We start from the raw sequence: 16983 nt of genomic DNA, 5'->3' as shown, positions 1-16983 counted from the left end.
CAGACGGAATGTCGCCATGAATTGTTTGATGTATTGAGTCCAAGGGACACATTTAAAGGGTCTCACTGAACGGTGCTGACGTCATGGTAACGTCCGTGTCAGATATTGTTTTATTGTCTACGCAGACATTCTCCTGACGATGAACGACTTTGGCTCTAGACAACACTTAACATTGGGACCGATTGGTTTGTGTACTTCGTCGTTGTCATTGACTTTGCTGCTGACCTTTGACGCTAGGGATGGAGTTCCCTGTGGACATGTTGGGGTCAGCGGGCCACGAGGAGATGGAGGAGGCAGCGGAGAGCTACATGAGCCGTCTGCGCTACGTCAGCCTAGACAAGGCTGAGACCTTCACCCTCACCAGCCACAGAAAGGTAGGAAATGTCCACACACACACACACACACACACAAACAGTGCTCAGCCTCTTACACAACACATCTGTTGCATTCAGCATTACACTAGCACCTCATAGGTTGGAGAAAAAAATCACACTGTATGAAGAAATGTTAGTAGGAATATGTATCCCTCTTGGTCTCCCCCTCTCCTCTCCACCTATCTTCAACTCTCTGCTTCTCCATCTCTCTCCCTCTCTCTCCCCCTCTCAGATCAGGGTGACTCTGTCTAGTGTGGGCTTTGTGCCCATCTACGGACTGGACCTCACTCACAAGGTTCTGGCCCTGTTTGCCCCAGAAGACCAGCTCACAGGTAGCCTGCGTGATGACACACCCCCCTCTGTTATTATAATTCAGAACAGAGGATGTATTATGATCTGTATGGTCACGTCGTTTGTTTGTCTCTGCCTAGGATAGATTTATGCAAATTAGCTTAGGAGGTAATACAAGTTTTTCCTCATAGATAACCAAATATCTAACTGTTATCTGGTCCTTCCTGCTATCTGCCCCCTGGTGGTGATTAGTGGTAGCTCTGTACCTGGCTGACCGCTGGTGGACCATGGACGATGTCCTCAGAACCTCTGACACCTTCAGGACCGGCCTTTCCACGGTAAACTAGGCTCCCACAATGCTTTGTGGCTGAATACTTGGGTCCATTAACTCCTTAGCTTGGGCACCTGTCTGTTGTGTTGCCAGCTTGACCATGTCTTGTCAGAATCAACCAGGTACCATGACTACAGTATGTCCTGCATTCTGCAAAATAGTGTGTTATTGTACCAATATCCTGTCTTAGAAACTGAGTGAGCACAGTAGCAGCAGCACAGTAGTGTGCCTGTCTTTAGACCTCTCTCTCCTCCTAGTGTTTAAAACTAAACTGTTTTTCTCTTCTTTTTAGTTGTAAATTACAATTACATCAACTGTTGGTTTGGAGCACGGCCCTGACCTTTTTTATGATTGCAATACACTCTGTGTGTGCGTGTGCGTGTGTGTGGACTTGTGTGTGTGTGTGTGGACATATGTGCGTGCGTGTGTGTGTGTGTGTGTGGACGTATGTGTGTGTGAGTGTCTCTATTTATTTGTCTGCTTTGTTAGCATTCCCTGCTAATCAGAACCAGTTGCAGATTCCAGGCAATGAGCCATGGGCTGTTTCTGAGTGCTGTCTTTGTGCTGTGCTTCCAGACAAAGTGTCAGAAATGAAACACACGTTTAGAGATTGAGTGTGTGTAGAAAACAATGCTGCCTGGAGGCATCTCCTGGTCTGGAGAAACAGCCGCAGGCCCGGGAGAGGAGGAGAGAGAGACAACCCTGTCCTGTTTACTGGCATGGCTCTCTGCCTTCATGTTGTTTTACTGTCCGAAAGAGCATCTCCGTGTCTGCTCTGCTCATATCCTGCCTGGACTCTGCTAGTCTCTCCTCATGCCAGACAAACCCAATATCCTGTCTCCAGACAGTGTGTGTGTGTGTGTGTGTGTGTGTGTGTGTGTGTGTGTGTGTGTGTGTGTGTGTGTGTGTGTGTGTGTGTGTGTGTGTGTGTGTGTGTGTGTGTGTGTGTGTGTGTGTGTGTGTGTGTGTGTGTGTGTGTGTGTGTGTGTGTGTGTGTGTGTGTGTGTGTGTGTGTGTGTGTGTGTGTGTGTGTGTGTGTGTGTGTGTGTGTGTGTGTGTGTGTGTGTGTGTGTGTGTGTGTGTGTGTGTGTGTGTGTGTGTGTGTGTGTGTGTGTGTGTGTGTGTGTGTGTGTGTGTTTTGGGTGTTTTGGGTGTTTCTTTGTTTAGTAGATATGTCAACAAGGTAATATTGATACACTTGTATTGAAATCGAACTTGCGTGTACGTGGCGAGCATGACCTTCTGTGACCACTGTGATTGTGTGTGTTCCAGGTGAAGACTGTAGGAGAGAGGATTGTGCTCTATGTTCTAAACCGGATCGTGTACCGGGTCAGTGAGATGGACCAATCAGAGACTCCGTTCCTCTGCCACGGCCAACACGACTTCGTCAAGATCCTCTGGAGGGACGGACAGGCCGTCGGATTCTACTCCGTCAAACCCAAAGGTCAGCAGGGTTTTATCTGGTCAAACCTGAAGGTCAGCAGGGTTTTATCTGCTCAAACCTGAAGATGAGAGGTTTTGATAAATCTAACAGGAACAGTGTTAGTCATACATAAGGATGAGCGGTCGTCTTTTTTTGTCTATACATCATCCCCATCTTTTTTCTTAGTAACAGAAAAGAGACAAGACCTGTTCTGAACAGAGTAAATGCTGTACAATATACTTTGGTATATAGGAAGATGAGCTGGAATTCATGTAGGGCCGGTTTCACAGACGAGGCTTGAACCTAATCCTAGACTAAAAAGCATCTTCAATGGAGATTTGACATTGAAAGTGTGATTTCTGACATTTCTGAAAGTGTGACATCTACAGTAGAGTGATCTTTGCCTGTGAGGTGACATTGAGTTTGATAACCTTCAGTCATTGTCTTCCCACAGATAGCTTGTGCAACAGCTTTGTGAGCCAGTGCTACCAGCTCCCTGTCATGAACTCCATCTTCATCAGGAAGAGTCACCGTGGACACGGCCATGGTCTGCAGATCCTGGAGGACTTTGTGGACTCCTTCAAAGACGACCAGCTGGGTTTGAAGTACCCCCTCTCTCAACCCATGTACAAAAGTAAGTACTCCCTGTCTCTACACACTGTCTTTAAGCCCTTCCCTTTACCTAACCAGTATTTTACAAGGAAGGCATGATGTAGGAAGACATTCATGCAAAGTCAGAAGACCATGGCGGTGTTAGTGTATTTTAAGTTTGTGATGCATGTTTTCTGTGGCGCCCCCTCCCCCAGTCTGTGGCCAGTACCTGTCTCGCTACCCAGCGGACGCCGACTTGCTGTGGGTGGTGGAGGGTGTGGGAGGGCCCTTCCAGAGAGAGAACTTGGCTAACAAGCTGAAGACACTAGCACTGAAGGGTAAGAGGGCTGTAACATGGTCGCCACTAACTGGCCATGCTATCAGAACACTTCTGTGACATTTTTCTCCCAGAAATCTGATTTGATCCATAACCATAACCCTAATCCTAATCCTAAACTCATGTATCTTATCGGTTGCCCTGATATTACGCATTATAGCATGCAAATATATCCTGAATACATACTATTCAGGTTATATATATACATTGCTCAAAGAAATTAAGGGAACACTTCAAGGATATGCCTCCCCTGACCATCACTGACACGCCAAACTGGTCACGCTGGATGATGATGAGGCAGCATAACGTTCTCCACGCCGTCACCAGACTCTTTCTCGTCTATCACATGTGCTCAGTGTGAACCTGCTTTCATCTGTGAAGAGAACGGGGGGGCGCCAATGGCGAACCTGCCAATTCTGGTGTTCTCTGGCAAATGCCCGTCGAGTTGCACGGTGCTGGGCTGTGAGCAAACAAGTTGTTGTACTGTAGTATGATTAAGTATAGTATGTTATACTGTGATGATTAAGTGTTCCCTTAATTCTTTTGAGCAGTGTGTATACTCCAGTTAGCAATTGACTCCAGAATCGTATTGTTGCCAACACTGTGGTTCAACCCACTGGGCCATCTAGACTGTAGCTAGTTCACACATCATAATGATATTGGTGATAAATGGATTGCATTCTTTTAGCCAATCCAACTCTTGAAATGAGTACCAGTCAGTTGGTTAACTATTGGTCACACTGGGCACATCGTGTTATGAGTGGCATTTCTCACATGACTTATTCCTCAGTAATTGACTTATTGTTCTGCTGATCCTTATGAAGTCAACCATCACGTGGTGACGGCCAACGGAGACCACCGGGCAGAGACACAGAACAACCTGGACCTGGACGTGGAGGAAGAGGGGGCTCAGGACAACAGCTGTCCGGATATCACTGTATGTGATATTGTATGTATTTTCTGGCTCTGAAATGAGTTCAGATTTTAGACTAGATTCATTATTGTTTATTCATTATTGTTTGTCCTCTAAAGATACACAAACCTTAGAAAAGTATGGTATTGTCATTCCATATGGAAGGTGCATTGTCTTACGCCGCCTCACCTGAACTGCTAATCAGTGTAGATTGAGTCACACTATATCTGTCATAAGACAATGATGTAAGGCCTAAATATTTGATAATCTTATGATAATAACAATAATACCAACTTTTATTTGTATAGCACTTTTCCTGCCAAAAATTATTATGAGTAAAAAAAATCTGTTTCGCTGTTTTGGATTTTCGTTGTTTTTTTTAGGCGGATGTAGTGGTGGTGAATAAGGCCCTCAAACTAACAGAAGGTACGTAGATGCCCTAAAGAGCATCACTAACAATGTCAACCTGTCTATCACCAGAGCTACATTCATGTCATTTACAGAGCATTGAATGTTTCCCTCTCACTTTACCTTCTCTTAGCTGTCAAGAACCTTGAATGAAATGGAGGAAAGAGTGATGTTTACCGTCTCCATTTCCTATTTACGCATAGTTTGATGTGTAAAAGAAAAGCTTCTCTCTCTCTAGACACGGTGGACTCGCCGGTGTCTATACGTACGAGGAGTGGCGGCAATAAACGAGGGAGGGAGGAGATGGAGTCCTTGGAGGAGAGCATGCCTCTGAAAATGACCAGGTCAGAGTTCCAGAGAATATTAAACATGTTTAAAACCCAGAGAAATATGAGAAACATTGAAAGATCAGCTTAATAGGAAATATAGAAATACCTGTTTAATACAACTCATAATGAATGACCCAATAAATGAAAGACCTGAATATAAATGCTTCCCATTAGCTCAAAGTTATATACTCTCTATCTTACCCAAAATTCAAGTCTAAGTAAAATGAAATATCTTGGGGGTGCTGTTGGACACGATGGAGTGAGGTCGCGTTTTCCCGAATTTCTGCCTGGTAGTGGCAAAAGATATTTAATTTAAAGAACAGTTCTACCTTATTTTATGGAAATATACTTTAAAGTATGTTGTTAGTCTCTCTCGATCCTCGTTGCTCTTTCGAACGACAACTATAAGCCGTAAAGCATGATTGGAGATGCCGACATAACTAGCCCTCATGACCACACACGTCATGTCTTTGATTTGTTTTGCTCATGGAGGAAGCTCATGTAATACTCCCCTCCAAAATCAAGAAAGAAGTGAGTGAATTGTGACACTAAATAAAGACGCTACTTCCCTGCAAGCACTCCCGCTAACATCGCCCGCTAGCTAACATCACTGCTAACGGGGCTACTGTCATATATAATAAATATTGGACTTTACCAACTGGTCTGTCAACTGAATGTTTCTATCAGGCTATATTGTTAGGTTCGTTTTTGTTTATTTATTTAGCACAGACCCAAGGATACATAGCTTGCTCACAACACATTGTTTATGAAGAATTAAAAAAGAAAAAAGAAAAGAAAAACAATGTATTACTAAGAATATTACGCAGGACCAAGATGAAATGAACGGCTCATGACGAAATTAGATAATCAGACAAATCATTCATGTAAAGTAAAAATAGTAAAGGACCCAAAATGGAACCCTGTGGAACCCCAAAATGAATTCTTGATTTCTTAAATGAGCAGCTGTTGGAGGAAACAAATTGTCCAGATAGTTGATAAACCACTTGAGAGCAATATCTTGCACTCCATATCTATTAAGATAAGAATATTATGGTTGACGGTATCAAAAGCTTTGCTTGAATCTAGAAAGACACCAAGAGCAAATCTTTTGTCATTCAGCGCTGTAGAAATATTGTTGACAAGCTGCAGCAGTGCATGCTCAGTGGAATATAATGGAGATTGAAGAAAATTGGCCTTTAATTAGGCTACAAGGGCTCACATCAGAGTTCTTGATGGTAGAGCCAACGTTAACAAAGAATTCATTGAAGCCATCAGCTATTTATTTTGAATTATGGAGACGGACGGACCTTCCCTAGCATGTCAACTGGTGCAGCAGCTGGAGATTTATTTCGATTTAGTAATTGGTTAATGAGGTTCCAAGTTGACTTAATGTCATTAGAAGCTTGACTAAATTTGTCAGCCTAGTACATTGTCTTTGCTTTCCTTAGTGAAAGGGTACATTTGTTTTTGAATTTTTGTTTTGAATTTTGTCAAAGGAAAGAATGCATCCAAAGCAGAATAAAAAATGAATGATTCATTTTACATCTTTCAACTTGAGAACCTCATCCCATGACACAGCACTAATAGCAAACTTGAATGACTCCATATTCTTTCTGGTAAATTTGCGATATTTCCTCTGGTCATGGGCAGAGTTATTACATTTAGCATTTATATTTCCTTTGGTATGGATAATCTGTAATACAGGAAGATGATCAGAAATATCAGACATCAATAAGCCTGAGGTAATTTAAAAATCAAGACAAGTGAATAAGATGTTATCAATAAGTGAGGCTGATGAGCTAGTAATTCGGGGAGCCTTATGAATGCAAGCTTATGAATTCACCTTAATTCACTTGCCTATATTGGTAATCTGTGCTTGTTTTTGTTGCTACTTACTGCTATAACTGTCACTACCTCGGCCTGGTAGGAACTTTAGTAGGCTACTAGGTCTTAGAAGCTTATGGTTAAGTTAGCCCCTCTCCTGATCAACATATTCGTATATTCATTGGACACCGCCTCTCTCCCTCATTTTCACTCTGTTTCACTAATACTGAAAAGGAATAAAGACTCCCTTTCCTGCGGATCCTACCGCCCAATTATTTCATTACTTAATGTGGACTATTAGCTAAGCTGCTGGCTATGCGCCTGGACGGTCCTGTGACATCTGTAATTAGACCACCAGACAGGCTTTATTAAAAACAGACACGCTTTTTCCAATGTTAGATGCTTATTTAATGTGCTGTAATCTCTTAAAATGCAGAGAAGGCTTTCGACAGGGTGGAGTAGTGTTATCTTTCCCATACTTAGGGGAAATTCGGCTTTAGAGAGAGGTTCATTGCTTGGGTCAACTTATTGTCAGAACGAACGATCTGTCAGAATGAATAACAAATGGATTTTTGAATAACAACCACTCAGAGTACCTCCCTCTCTTTAGGGGCACGAGACAGTGGGCGGCCAACTTCCGCATACTTCAGTATTGGTTCCGTGCAGATAGCTTGCATATAGCACATATCCTTATTTTTTGTCTAACAAGATGTTTCTTCTTACCAGGCAGTTTTTTTGTTAGAGCATGTCACTTGTTTATTACTGGTCAGAGTAACTTAATGCTAGAATTATAAAGCTGTTTGATCAACACTGATAAGTACAAAACTGCTTTGTCAAAGTCAGAATTTCTTACTTCAAGCATCTTATCCTTTTCATCTCAGATTGGAATGGAATGGAATTCACTGTTTTAAACCAAATGGAATTCACTGTTTTATTGTCAATCTTATACACAGCACAGCAATTGTGTATACAAAATACAGTACAGAACAAAGACAGTACAGTTTTCATATCTGGGGAACACACTGAGTCATTTGAACTGTTGTACAATTCTCTTACATCCCCTAGATGTAGAAGAAGATGTTTGGCTCTTGTTGCTAATTGTGTAATAAGAGGTCAAATCAACTAGCTTTTCAGCATCCACTAACTCAGTGGCCTGTGCAAGGTGTGGGACCTCAACTTGATAAGCCATGACGTCTCAATCAAAGCGTAGTTGGAAATGGTTGATATTCCAAACAATAAAGCCTATAATCAACCAGAAATATGTTTTTGACCAGTCCAAATTCTGCCATATTATCATTCAGTACTTTGGAAAAGATCATGGTCTACTTCATTGAAACCTAGAAAGTTCCTACATTTTCCACGTAAATATTGTAGATATTTAACCTCTGAAACAGGTCCCATCTCCCTTTCATTTGAAAAGAGTTGAATGGCAGCTTTCTAGGGGTGTAACGGTACACGTATTTGTACCCAAGATTTACAGTATGGGTCTTTTGGTTCGGTACACATGTGTTTTAACCACTTTTTCAACCATCAACCACAACTTTTTGGTGTGTGCCGAACTTTATGTTGAGGCAATCTCAACCACTATGCATGCGCACACACACCACAGAGAGATTGTCGGTAGTTTAGCAGAGCCCAGCCTAGTAATTATGGCGAACACAGATAAACCAGAGCTTGAGGTTCCTCCAGTATCCTTTAAGCCTCGTGTTTGTTTCTCGTGGCATGTTATTACGCCTTTTACCTTACATATCTTAAGTGCATTGTGACACTCAGGGCTGGTCTATGCAGTTGCTTAGGGCCACAACCACTAGAGGGGGGCCACACTTTTGCCGTCAATTTAGCGCAACCTACCACCCGTCAATCAAAAACTCCTCTACCCTTGTTGATGAAACACCCGCCAATTCAAAGCTCTGCTACCGCCGTACTGGTTTTAAGATATATTTCCTAAACATATAGCCTTAATTCAAGATGATGTTGATGATGTATTTGCTAAACTTATTTTCCTACATATTGAGAAACAAATTCTTAAATCTTTTCTTTGTATCCAGACACATTTTAGACTAGCTGCACTAATTTTAAGATATCTGTGGGTTCTTTGAGACTATATATTTTCACCCCATTTTATGGCATTTTTTCTTGTTTTTAAAAGCTGACCTTTTGTGTCTGTGTTCAGATTGGAGGATGAAGATACAGAGGCGGAGGCTATTACTACTACTACTATGGCTGCGGAGGAGGGGGGAGGAGAGGAGGATGAGAAAGATGAGTGTTCAGGCCCTGTGAATGCAGAGGCAGAGGCTGCTGTGGCCCCTGAAGCCCCTGGAGAGAAGGTGGCCCCTGAAGAGGCTCCCTCAGCTCAGGTAAGAGTGGCTGGATCTCGGTCCAGGGTCTCTGTTCAAATAGAATAGAGTAGACATCCCATTGACCGTGATTTTGCCGGTTCCTGCTGGTTCCTGCCTCCCCAGGAGGTGGCGGAGGTCAATGGCGAGCTGACTGACGACCAGGAGGAGGAGGATGAGGGGGCGAAGGAGGGAGTGGAGGACGTGGCAGAGGAGGCCCAGGAGAAGGTTCCTCAGGAGCCTGAGGCTGTGCTGGAGAATGGGACAACAGAGCAGGATGTGGAAATGGAGGAGGAAGAGGAGGTGAAGGAGGAGGAAGAGGTGGTGAAGGAAGAGCAGTCGAACGACAATCATATATGTGGCTTTTAGTTTTTCTTATCAAGTAAAAACAGCGTTAGCTTCAAAAGGGCTGTAAAAGGTCCAGACAATTATTGAAATGTTAGTCATTAGTATTGATTAATAGGATTTCAGTCTGCCTCATTGAGATGCATAGAAGGCATTTTAGCATTTCTTGTATGCGAGTATATGTTCACAACAGCTTGGCTGTGTTCGAAATGGCATACTAGCATACTGCATACTGCATACTAAATTCATAATAAGTATGCCAATACCAGCAGACCATTTACACTGCAGTATGCATACTGCATCCCAGAATGCATTTCGCACCGGCCGGCAGCAGGGATTTTAAATCCTCAATTTTAAACCTCCATTTTGGCTCTACAAGTGTTAACATGTCATTTTATGAAATTTGTATATGTTTTCAGGCGAGAAAGTAACCATATATATTCCCAAAATGTGTCCAGTTGATCAAAATAACCTGTTATATAGCTGATCTGACGTTTTTTCCCCCCACTTCTGTTCGCTAGCTACGTTACCTCCGTAGATACCTTTACTACTTAGATAGAAACGTTGGAACTTAATAGCTAAACAAGTTGTAAAATGATTTGGGGGCCAATATCTTTAGCTAGCTAAAGTAACTAGCTTACTATATTGTTGTATTAGCAGTTGGTAAAAGTACAGGATAAAAAAAAAAAGCTACAATACTGGAACCATTCATGACTGGGCTATAGGCAGTCATGTAAAAGTAAATTTGCTGCATGTAGGCTATTGCCAGGTTTGTTATGTCCGATTCATAACAAACCTGGCCAGCAGCCCCGTTCCCATGCCCTTTCCTCTTACCTTACCTCACGGGACGTCCTGGGTCCAGAGATAGCAGCTGCTGCTTCACTCACCAACATCTTTTTATCAGTGATCATTTACTAATACAGCTTTATCCAACCAACATGCCTCCCAGTCTTACCAGACAACGGAGGCGATCAGCTCGTCGTCTGATATACTTGATTCAGATGTACATTATGTTTCACTCTGAAGTAAGTAGCCCTACATTAACTTGTTAGCAGCCCTACATTAACTTGTTAGCTAGCTCACTCACTAGCTCCCAGTAGGCTATAGGCTATATTGTGATGTGAGATGAGAGAAAGTGAGGATCTTCTTAAATTACAATCTTATAGCATTAGAACACAGACAGACTCATGAAAAAATTAATCTTAAATCATCAAATATACAAGCATAACATTGGTCAAACATTGGCATACACCTTTGACAGGGGATAAGCACATATGTGAACATCTACCATCCACTGATAGATTTGTTCAAAATTCACCAGTCACTAAATGGTAAATCATTAAGTCTCAAATCTACCAACCACGTTAACATTTTACAAGCATCTGGCTGGTGGCTGGTGCTACTTTCCCCACCTGTATGAAAATTACAACACTTAAAAACTTAAGTTAAATGTTCATGTAAATGTTCTTACACAAAGCCTATCATGGCAGCATTCCTCCTCCCAGTGAACTTGGGCTCATTCTCCCCCCTCCTTCGAATGAGCCTCTCCGTATCTTCACCAGTCCCTTGAAACAACAATACGGCGTTAAATCACGGCAGCTTTACAGTCGTTGTAGCTACAGTAACGTTAGCTAGCTAGGGTGTTTTTAGCCAAAATATTATTTTGACCACAAGTCGTATAGTTTGGTTACTCATTTGTATAAGGTTGGTCGAGCTCCTGCCGCGTCGCCGTCCGCCATTGCAGTTTCACAAGACTGAAGAGACGCGCAATGCATTTTGGGGTTGCAAAATAGTGTGCTGTCATGGCGTACTCAAAGATTCGGTAACATCTAGTATACATACTAGATTTCTCGCATACTCAAATTTCACATACTATACAGTGTGAACGCACTCGCATACTCAAATCTACGTCATATCTAGTATGAGTAGTATGCTAGTATGCCATTCCGAACACAGCCCTTGACATGTTTTCTATCTTTTGTCCTCAACAGGACACCATAGACACAGCTCTGGTTGAGTCTGAGGAGCTAGAGGTTGTGGAGGAAGCAAAAGAGACAACAGGAGTGGAAGAACCCTCTGCTCCAGTGGAGGCCCCCTCACCACCTGAAGCAGCTCCAGAAGAACCCTCCATGTCTGAGGAGATGACTGAGGAAGCAGAGGTGGAACCTCCAACATCTACAGAGCCAGCTGAACCAGAGGAGGTCTCAGGATGGGCTGCACCCATGGAGGAGGAGGTGGAGCCCTCCAAGGAAGTGGAGGAGGAGGATGAAGAAGAGTTGGAGAAAGCTATGGAGGAGCCGGTCAAGGGAGAGGAGGAGGAAGAGGAAGAGGAGGAGGAGGAGGATAAGGTGGCTATGGAGGAGGAGCAGGAGGAGTCCAGCCCCCTGAGTAGCCAGGAAGCAGTGCTCCTCGTTGGGGTAGCAGACCTGTCCTACCAGCCCCCAGAGGACAAAGAAAACCAACCTACAGCTGAGGAAGAGGGAGAACAGGAGGAGACGGAGGGAGTAGAGGTGGAGGGGAAAACAGAGGTTGACGAGAGCACCATCACCACCACAGAGGATGAGGAGGTGGAGGAGAGGAGCTCGGATGAGGTTGGGAAGACTCGGGTCCTGAGGAGGAAGGGCAGAGGTGGCCTGGCGACACCTAAACGTCAATCTAAGAGACTGAGCAGAGTACCAGCCAAGACCCCGGAGGTCATAGAGGTCTCAGAGGAGGAGGAGGAAGAGGAGAAGGCTAAAACGACAGATGAAGAAGAGGAAGCTGTGGAGAAGAGCTCCGCTGAGGAGGAGGAGGAGGAGGAGGAGGAAGAGGAGGAACCACCAGTAGTGGATCAGAGTGCACTGAGGAGGAAGAGCAAACCAATCCAGTCTCCACCCAAAGCCCGCGGAAAACGACGCAGCAAGACCTGAGGAACACCCACACCCCCCCACCCCCCCACCCAACACACATATACACACACACACACACACACACACACACACACACACACACACACACACACGCTCGCATTGGCCTTTACTATTATAAACAACTGACAAAATACACACACAGGAAAGTGGACCAGGTTTTATTTAGAGGTCACTTGTTAACTTGTTATCCTTTTTTTGTCTTTGTTACACTTTTTTTTATATGTGAATATCATATTGCATAGCATTGCTGTTGCAATATGCCAATGTGAAACCTTTTAACTTTTAAACTGTGATTTCATTTTTGTTTTTACTGCCTTGTTCCACTTTTACTGTACTAAGGGTTGGCTGTTGTTGGGGATGGAGTTTTTGCTAAGTGGTTTGTTATATGTTATTCATTGTTTGGTCATTGATTCTTATAAGTCACTTGTATTGCTTCCAAATTCATGGTTTCGGTGGAGGTGCACCTCTTAGATAGTTCTTGCAGGAGTGAATGTGTTTATTTGATTTCTTCAGTATCTTCAGTTAAATGAGTCTGTGTCAGTGAAACCTGATGGCTCTCAAGAACCAGATGTTGATGCCCCTATTTTATGGCAATATGAAACTTGAAACACAAGTACCCATAGTACCGTAGTTTACTCTTTAGATGTTTTGGTGTTCAGATTAGGTTTTTGGATGTTCTGGAAGGTGTTCTGTTACAAAAGCTGTGAATGAACGTGAATAGTAGCCTGCATGGCACATAAATGCACCCCCCCACACACACACACACATACATCTACAAATAATGAAAGTGTATTTGGAATAGGAATAACAATGTTTGATATTAAAGATCTGAATTAGGAATAAAATAAATGTTTCTTATATCATAGTTGTTTCCTGCCCAAATATGATTTATGACAATGTATACTTTATGGTATGATTAGGTAAATGTTTATTGAATAAAAGAGCTGTATGATATTATGCTTATATTAAAATAGAAATTTGAAGTGAATACAACTTTTTACATATCAGTGATATTTTTGATATACATTAGCACATAAAATAGCAACATTTTAGGTATTATAATCATTACTTTATAGTAAACTGTATGCAGTTGTTAATACAGTATTTGAATGTTGGTTCACATTGTGAACACTAGATGGTATAATGAACCAAAGATATGAACATGAATGAGGGTGCATCTCAATTGTCTTGAGTAGCTTCCTTTCCTAACCTCCTTGCTGACTCGACAGGTTTCAAGTTTTCAAGTTTCAAGTCTATTGTTACGTCATGTTACACAAGTGTAAGAGAGTAAAATCCTTAGGCGTCAGTTCCTGACATTGCAGCATAAGGCAATGGGCATCATTCAAGATTAAAAACGTGACAATAGTAAAGGACAGGATACAATAACCAGTATCCAGACAATTTGCAGACAATAAGGCACAGGTGAAATACAATCACTAGTGTAGAGGAACCACATCATGGAAGCCATTTCAGAGTATTGAGATGCATCCAGTCTGTTTGTCTATTGATGTGTCCCGTACCATACTAAGGGATTGCTGGTTATGCATTGAGGTTCCACAGTGGGTCAGTTGCATTCACTGTGATGGTGTTTCCTTATTCCACCTCCTGAAACACGAAGCAGGCAGAAACGGTGTCAATGTTGCCATGTTAACCTCTTAGACATCAGAATTACAATTCCAAAAGTTAACCTTCACAAGGGTGTCTTGGTCCAGAATGTGTAGAGCAACTCCTCTTATTGACCCTTTCTTTATCTATTACATATAACAGTATAATATTATTATAATATGATCATATTATAAAATAATATGTAGAGGGCAAAATCTCTCTCTCTATATATATATATATATATATATATATATATATGACATTTGCTGGGTTCCTCTTGTGCCCTGTCATATGACAAGGTGCATCACTGCTGTCTAATGTGGCTGCACTGATCTGAAACACAGGTGGGGTGAAAGCAATATGTTGGCCTCCTACCTGGGGAGAGTGGTTTGAGCTGTCCTGTTCTTTCAGAGCTGAGCTGGTGACGGAATGTAGGCAACAGGAAGTAGGATGCCAGTTTGAATATTGAGATGTAGCCTGTGTGGCAAACCTTCAACCCCTTGTATTCACGTAGATTCCCTTATCTCTACTATTCTTGACCTTTTTGATACATCCTGAACTACCCAAATGTGTAAAAGGGTTAGGGTTTAGGTATTATGATGAGTCCTTAAACTTGATACAGAATAACTGAATAGTGTTAAGCAGACAAGTTAGTGTTGTGCTAGTCTAATGTTCTTGCTCCTCTCCACTAATGAAGTTGGTGCCTTCACTCACAATTCTGGCCATTCAGACGGACGGTACCTACGAAATGACCATAATCACATGACACCTGACCCCACCAGCCACAGTGCTTCCTGTCTCCTGTCCTTCACTAAGTAGCTAGATGTAGATGTAGATGTAGCCTTGCCAACAAGGCACTTGCTCGCAGAAGTCAGTTCTTCTGATGGACAGGGTGGGATAGGGTAGATGATATTATGGTAGAGAGATGGTCTATACATATACACAACTCTGTTTAATAATTTCTTTATTCTAGTCAGTGTACATTACATTCTTTTTGTTTTGGTTTTTACCTTCACACTTGCTTTGGCAATGTAAACGTATGTTTCCCATGTCAATAAAACCCTTTGAATTGAATTGAAATTGAAATTGTCCGAGAGCTACTGAACAGTAGAGAGAGCCAGAGGAGATGTTTAGTTGCCAGTAATGCCAGTAGCCACTTGGTGGCGCTCTGGGTCTACGTCATGTAGGGATTGTGGTGTGTCTCGATAGTGGCCTGTACAGAGGAGGCCCCCCTAGACCCTAGGTCTGCTTACACACAAGCTGCTGCCCACTCACTGTCAACCTTGTCACTGGACTCATTCACAACCAAAGGTTTCCTCTATGTTTTTGTGTGTACGTTTGTTACACCTGTTTGTTACACCTGTATTTTCTTGTTTATTTTTTGGGATTGACGGTTTCAGTTTGGTTGAATTCCATTTCAAATTTGTAAATTCAGGGGATGAATGGAAATCCACAAAATGAATTCCATGATTCCTACTATTCTCTATGAACATGTTTTAATTGAAGTTGCTTCATTTCAGTCAGTGTCCTGGAATGACTGAGTTAGAATGGAACTGATATCAATTGTGATTGATTTTTATTTCCACATAAGGCATATTTTCTTGAATGCACAGCTATCATTGGTTGCTATACTGTTTGGGGAAGGACTACTATTTATCTATATAACTGGCAATTTCCAACCTATTTTCCTTGTAGTTAATAAATATTTTTCTGGAATAACTCTGGTTTATTCATTTGTATCAGTGGGGAATCACCACTGTCATTGGTTATCAATTGTTGTTCAAATATCTGGAGCTGAATACTGTGAAATAGTAGTATTCCATGATCGTATTAGATTAGATTAGATTCATCTTGTCAATGCAGAGTACAAGTACCAGACAACAAAATTCAGTTCAGCACCTGACCAGCAAATAGTGATATAAAACATGATATAAAAACATGACAGTGATAGGTACAGTATGGCAAGTACGGTAGTTAGAGGTATATACAGTTATGAGCTGTGTACATTTAAGGTAGCTTGTACAGTATGGATTTGGAAAAGACTGTCTGAATATCCAGATACAAAGCGACTCATATTACATGTGAGCCCAATGACTCCCACAAACTGGGCTCACTAGACCTGAGATGTTATTTTATAGAACTTTTCAATAGACTTGGGAAGCTTAAGATTGAAACATTCATCAGTGGACCTCTGCCCAGAGTGGGCAGAGGTAACTCCGAGTTTAGCCGGCTCCTAGCCCTAAATATTTGGCTCTCAGGAGCGTGCAAACTCAACTCTAGTAAATGCAATGATTTTGCATCCTATTTTAACAATAAATTAGAAGCCATTAGACATTAGCTCCTCTTTGTCGGGCATGAAAAACATGTCTCCATTAACAGCCCCAAATAGGGCCGACCTAACAACCATGTCACAATGTCTTAAACCATCCACCTGTGCCCTTGATGTCCTGCCAACAAGCTTATTGTAAAAACATATTTAGCTGCGTGGCAGGGAACTAATACAAATAATCAATACTTCCCTTTCATCTGGAATTTTCCATGAAGCCCTGAAAACTGCAGTTATCAAGCCTTTACTAAAAAAGAATGGCCTAGACCCATTTGTACTGAACAACTACAGACCCAACGTAGCAATTATTTTACCCTAAATGATCTCTTCGATTACTTTCAATCAGGCTTTCGCCCCCTACATAGCACTGAAATGGCCCTAATGACATGTGTAAACACTACAATCTCAGTTTTGCTGCTACTAGATCTTAGCGCTTAGCCTTTGACACAGTAGACCACAATATTCTAATAATAGATAGATTAAAAACTTGGGTAGGCACTTCCCGAAACTGGTTTAGATCCTACCTACAGGACAGAAGCTACTATGTCTTCATTGGCAATCTTGTGTCCGACCAAATGAAAAATGACATGTGGAGTTTCCCAAGGATCAATCCTTGGCCCCCTTCTATTCAATCTCTACAT

The 16983-nt window shown here is 42.1% G+C and overlaps 1 protein-coding gene across 1 annotated transcript; it reads left to right on the top strand.

Moving 5' to 3' along the window:
* Positions 1-239: 239 nt before the first annotated feature.
* Positions 240-12411, top strand: fam169ab (family with sequence similarity 169 member Ab; the record flags this gene model as incomplete). Its single annotated transcript, XM_080529422.1, has 11 exons — positions 240-374; positions 607-706; positions 918-1003; positions 2269-2440; positions 2874-3053; positions 3226-3348; positions 3729-3809; positions 4172-4284; positions 9284-9460; positions 11494-11661; positions 11761-12411. 11 exons carry the CDS (start codon positions 240-242, stop codon positions 12409-12411), a joined length of 1986 nt encoding a protein of 661 aa, XP_080385548.1.
* Between the last annotated feature and the right edge of the window lie 4572 nt (positions 12412-16983).

Source organism: Nansenia antarctica (assembly GCF_963989245.1).
Source record: "Nansenia antarctica genome assembly, chromosome: 4".
NCBI lineage: Eukaryota > Metazoa > Chordata > Actinopteri > Argentiniformes > Microstomatidae > Nansenia > Nansenia antarctica.
This window is presented reverse-complemented; position numbering and strand designations above follow the sequence as displayed.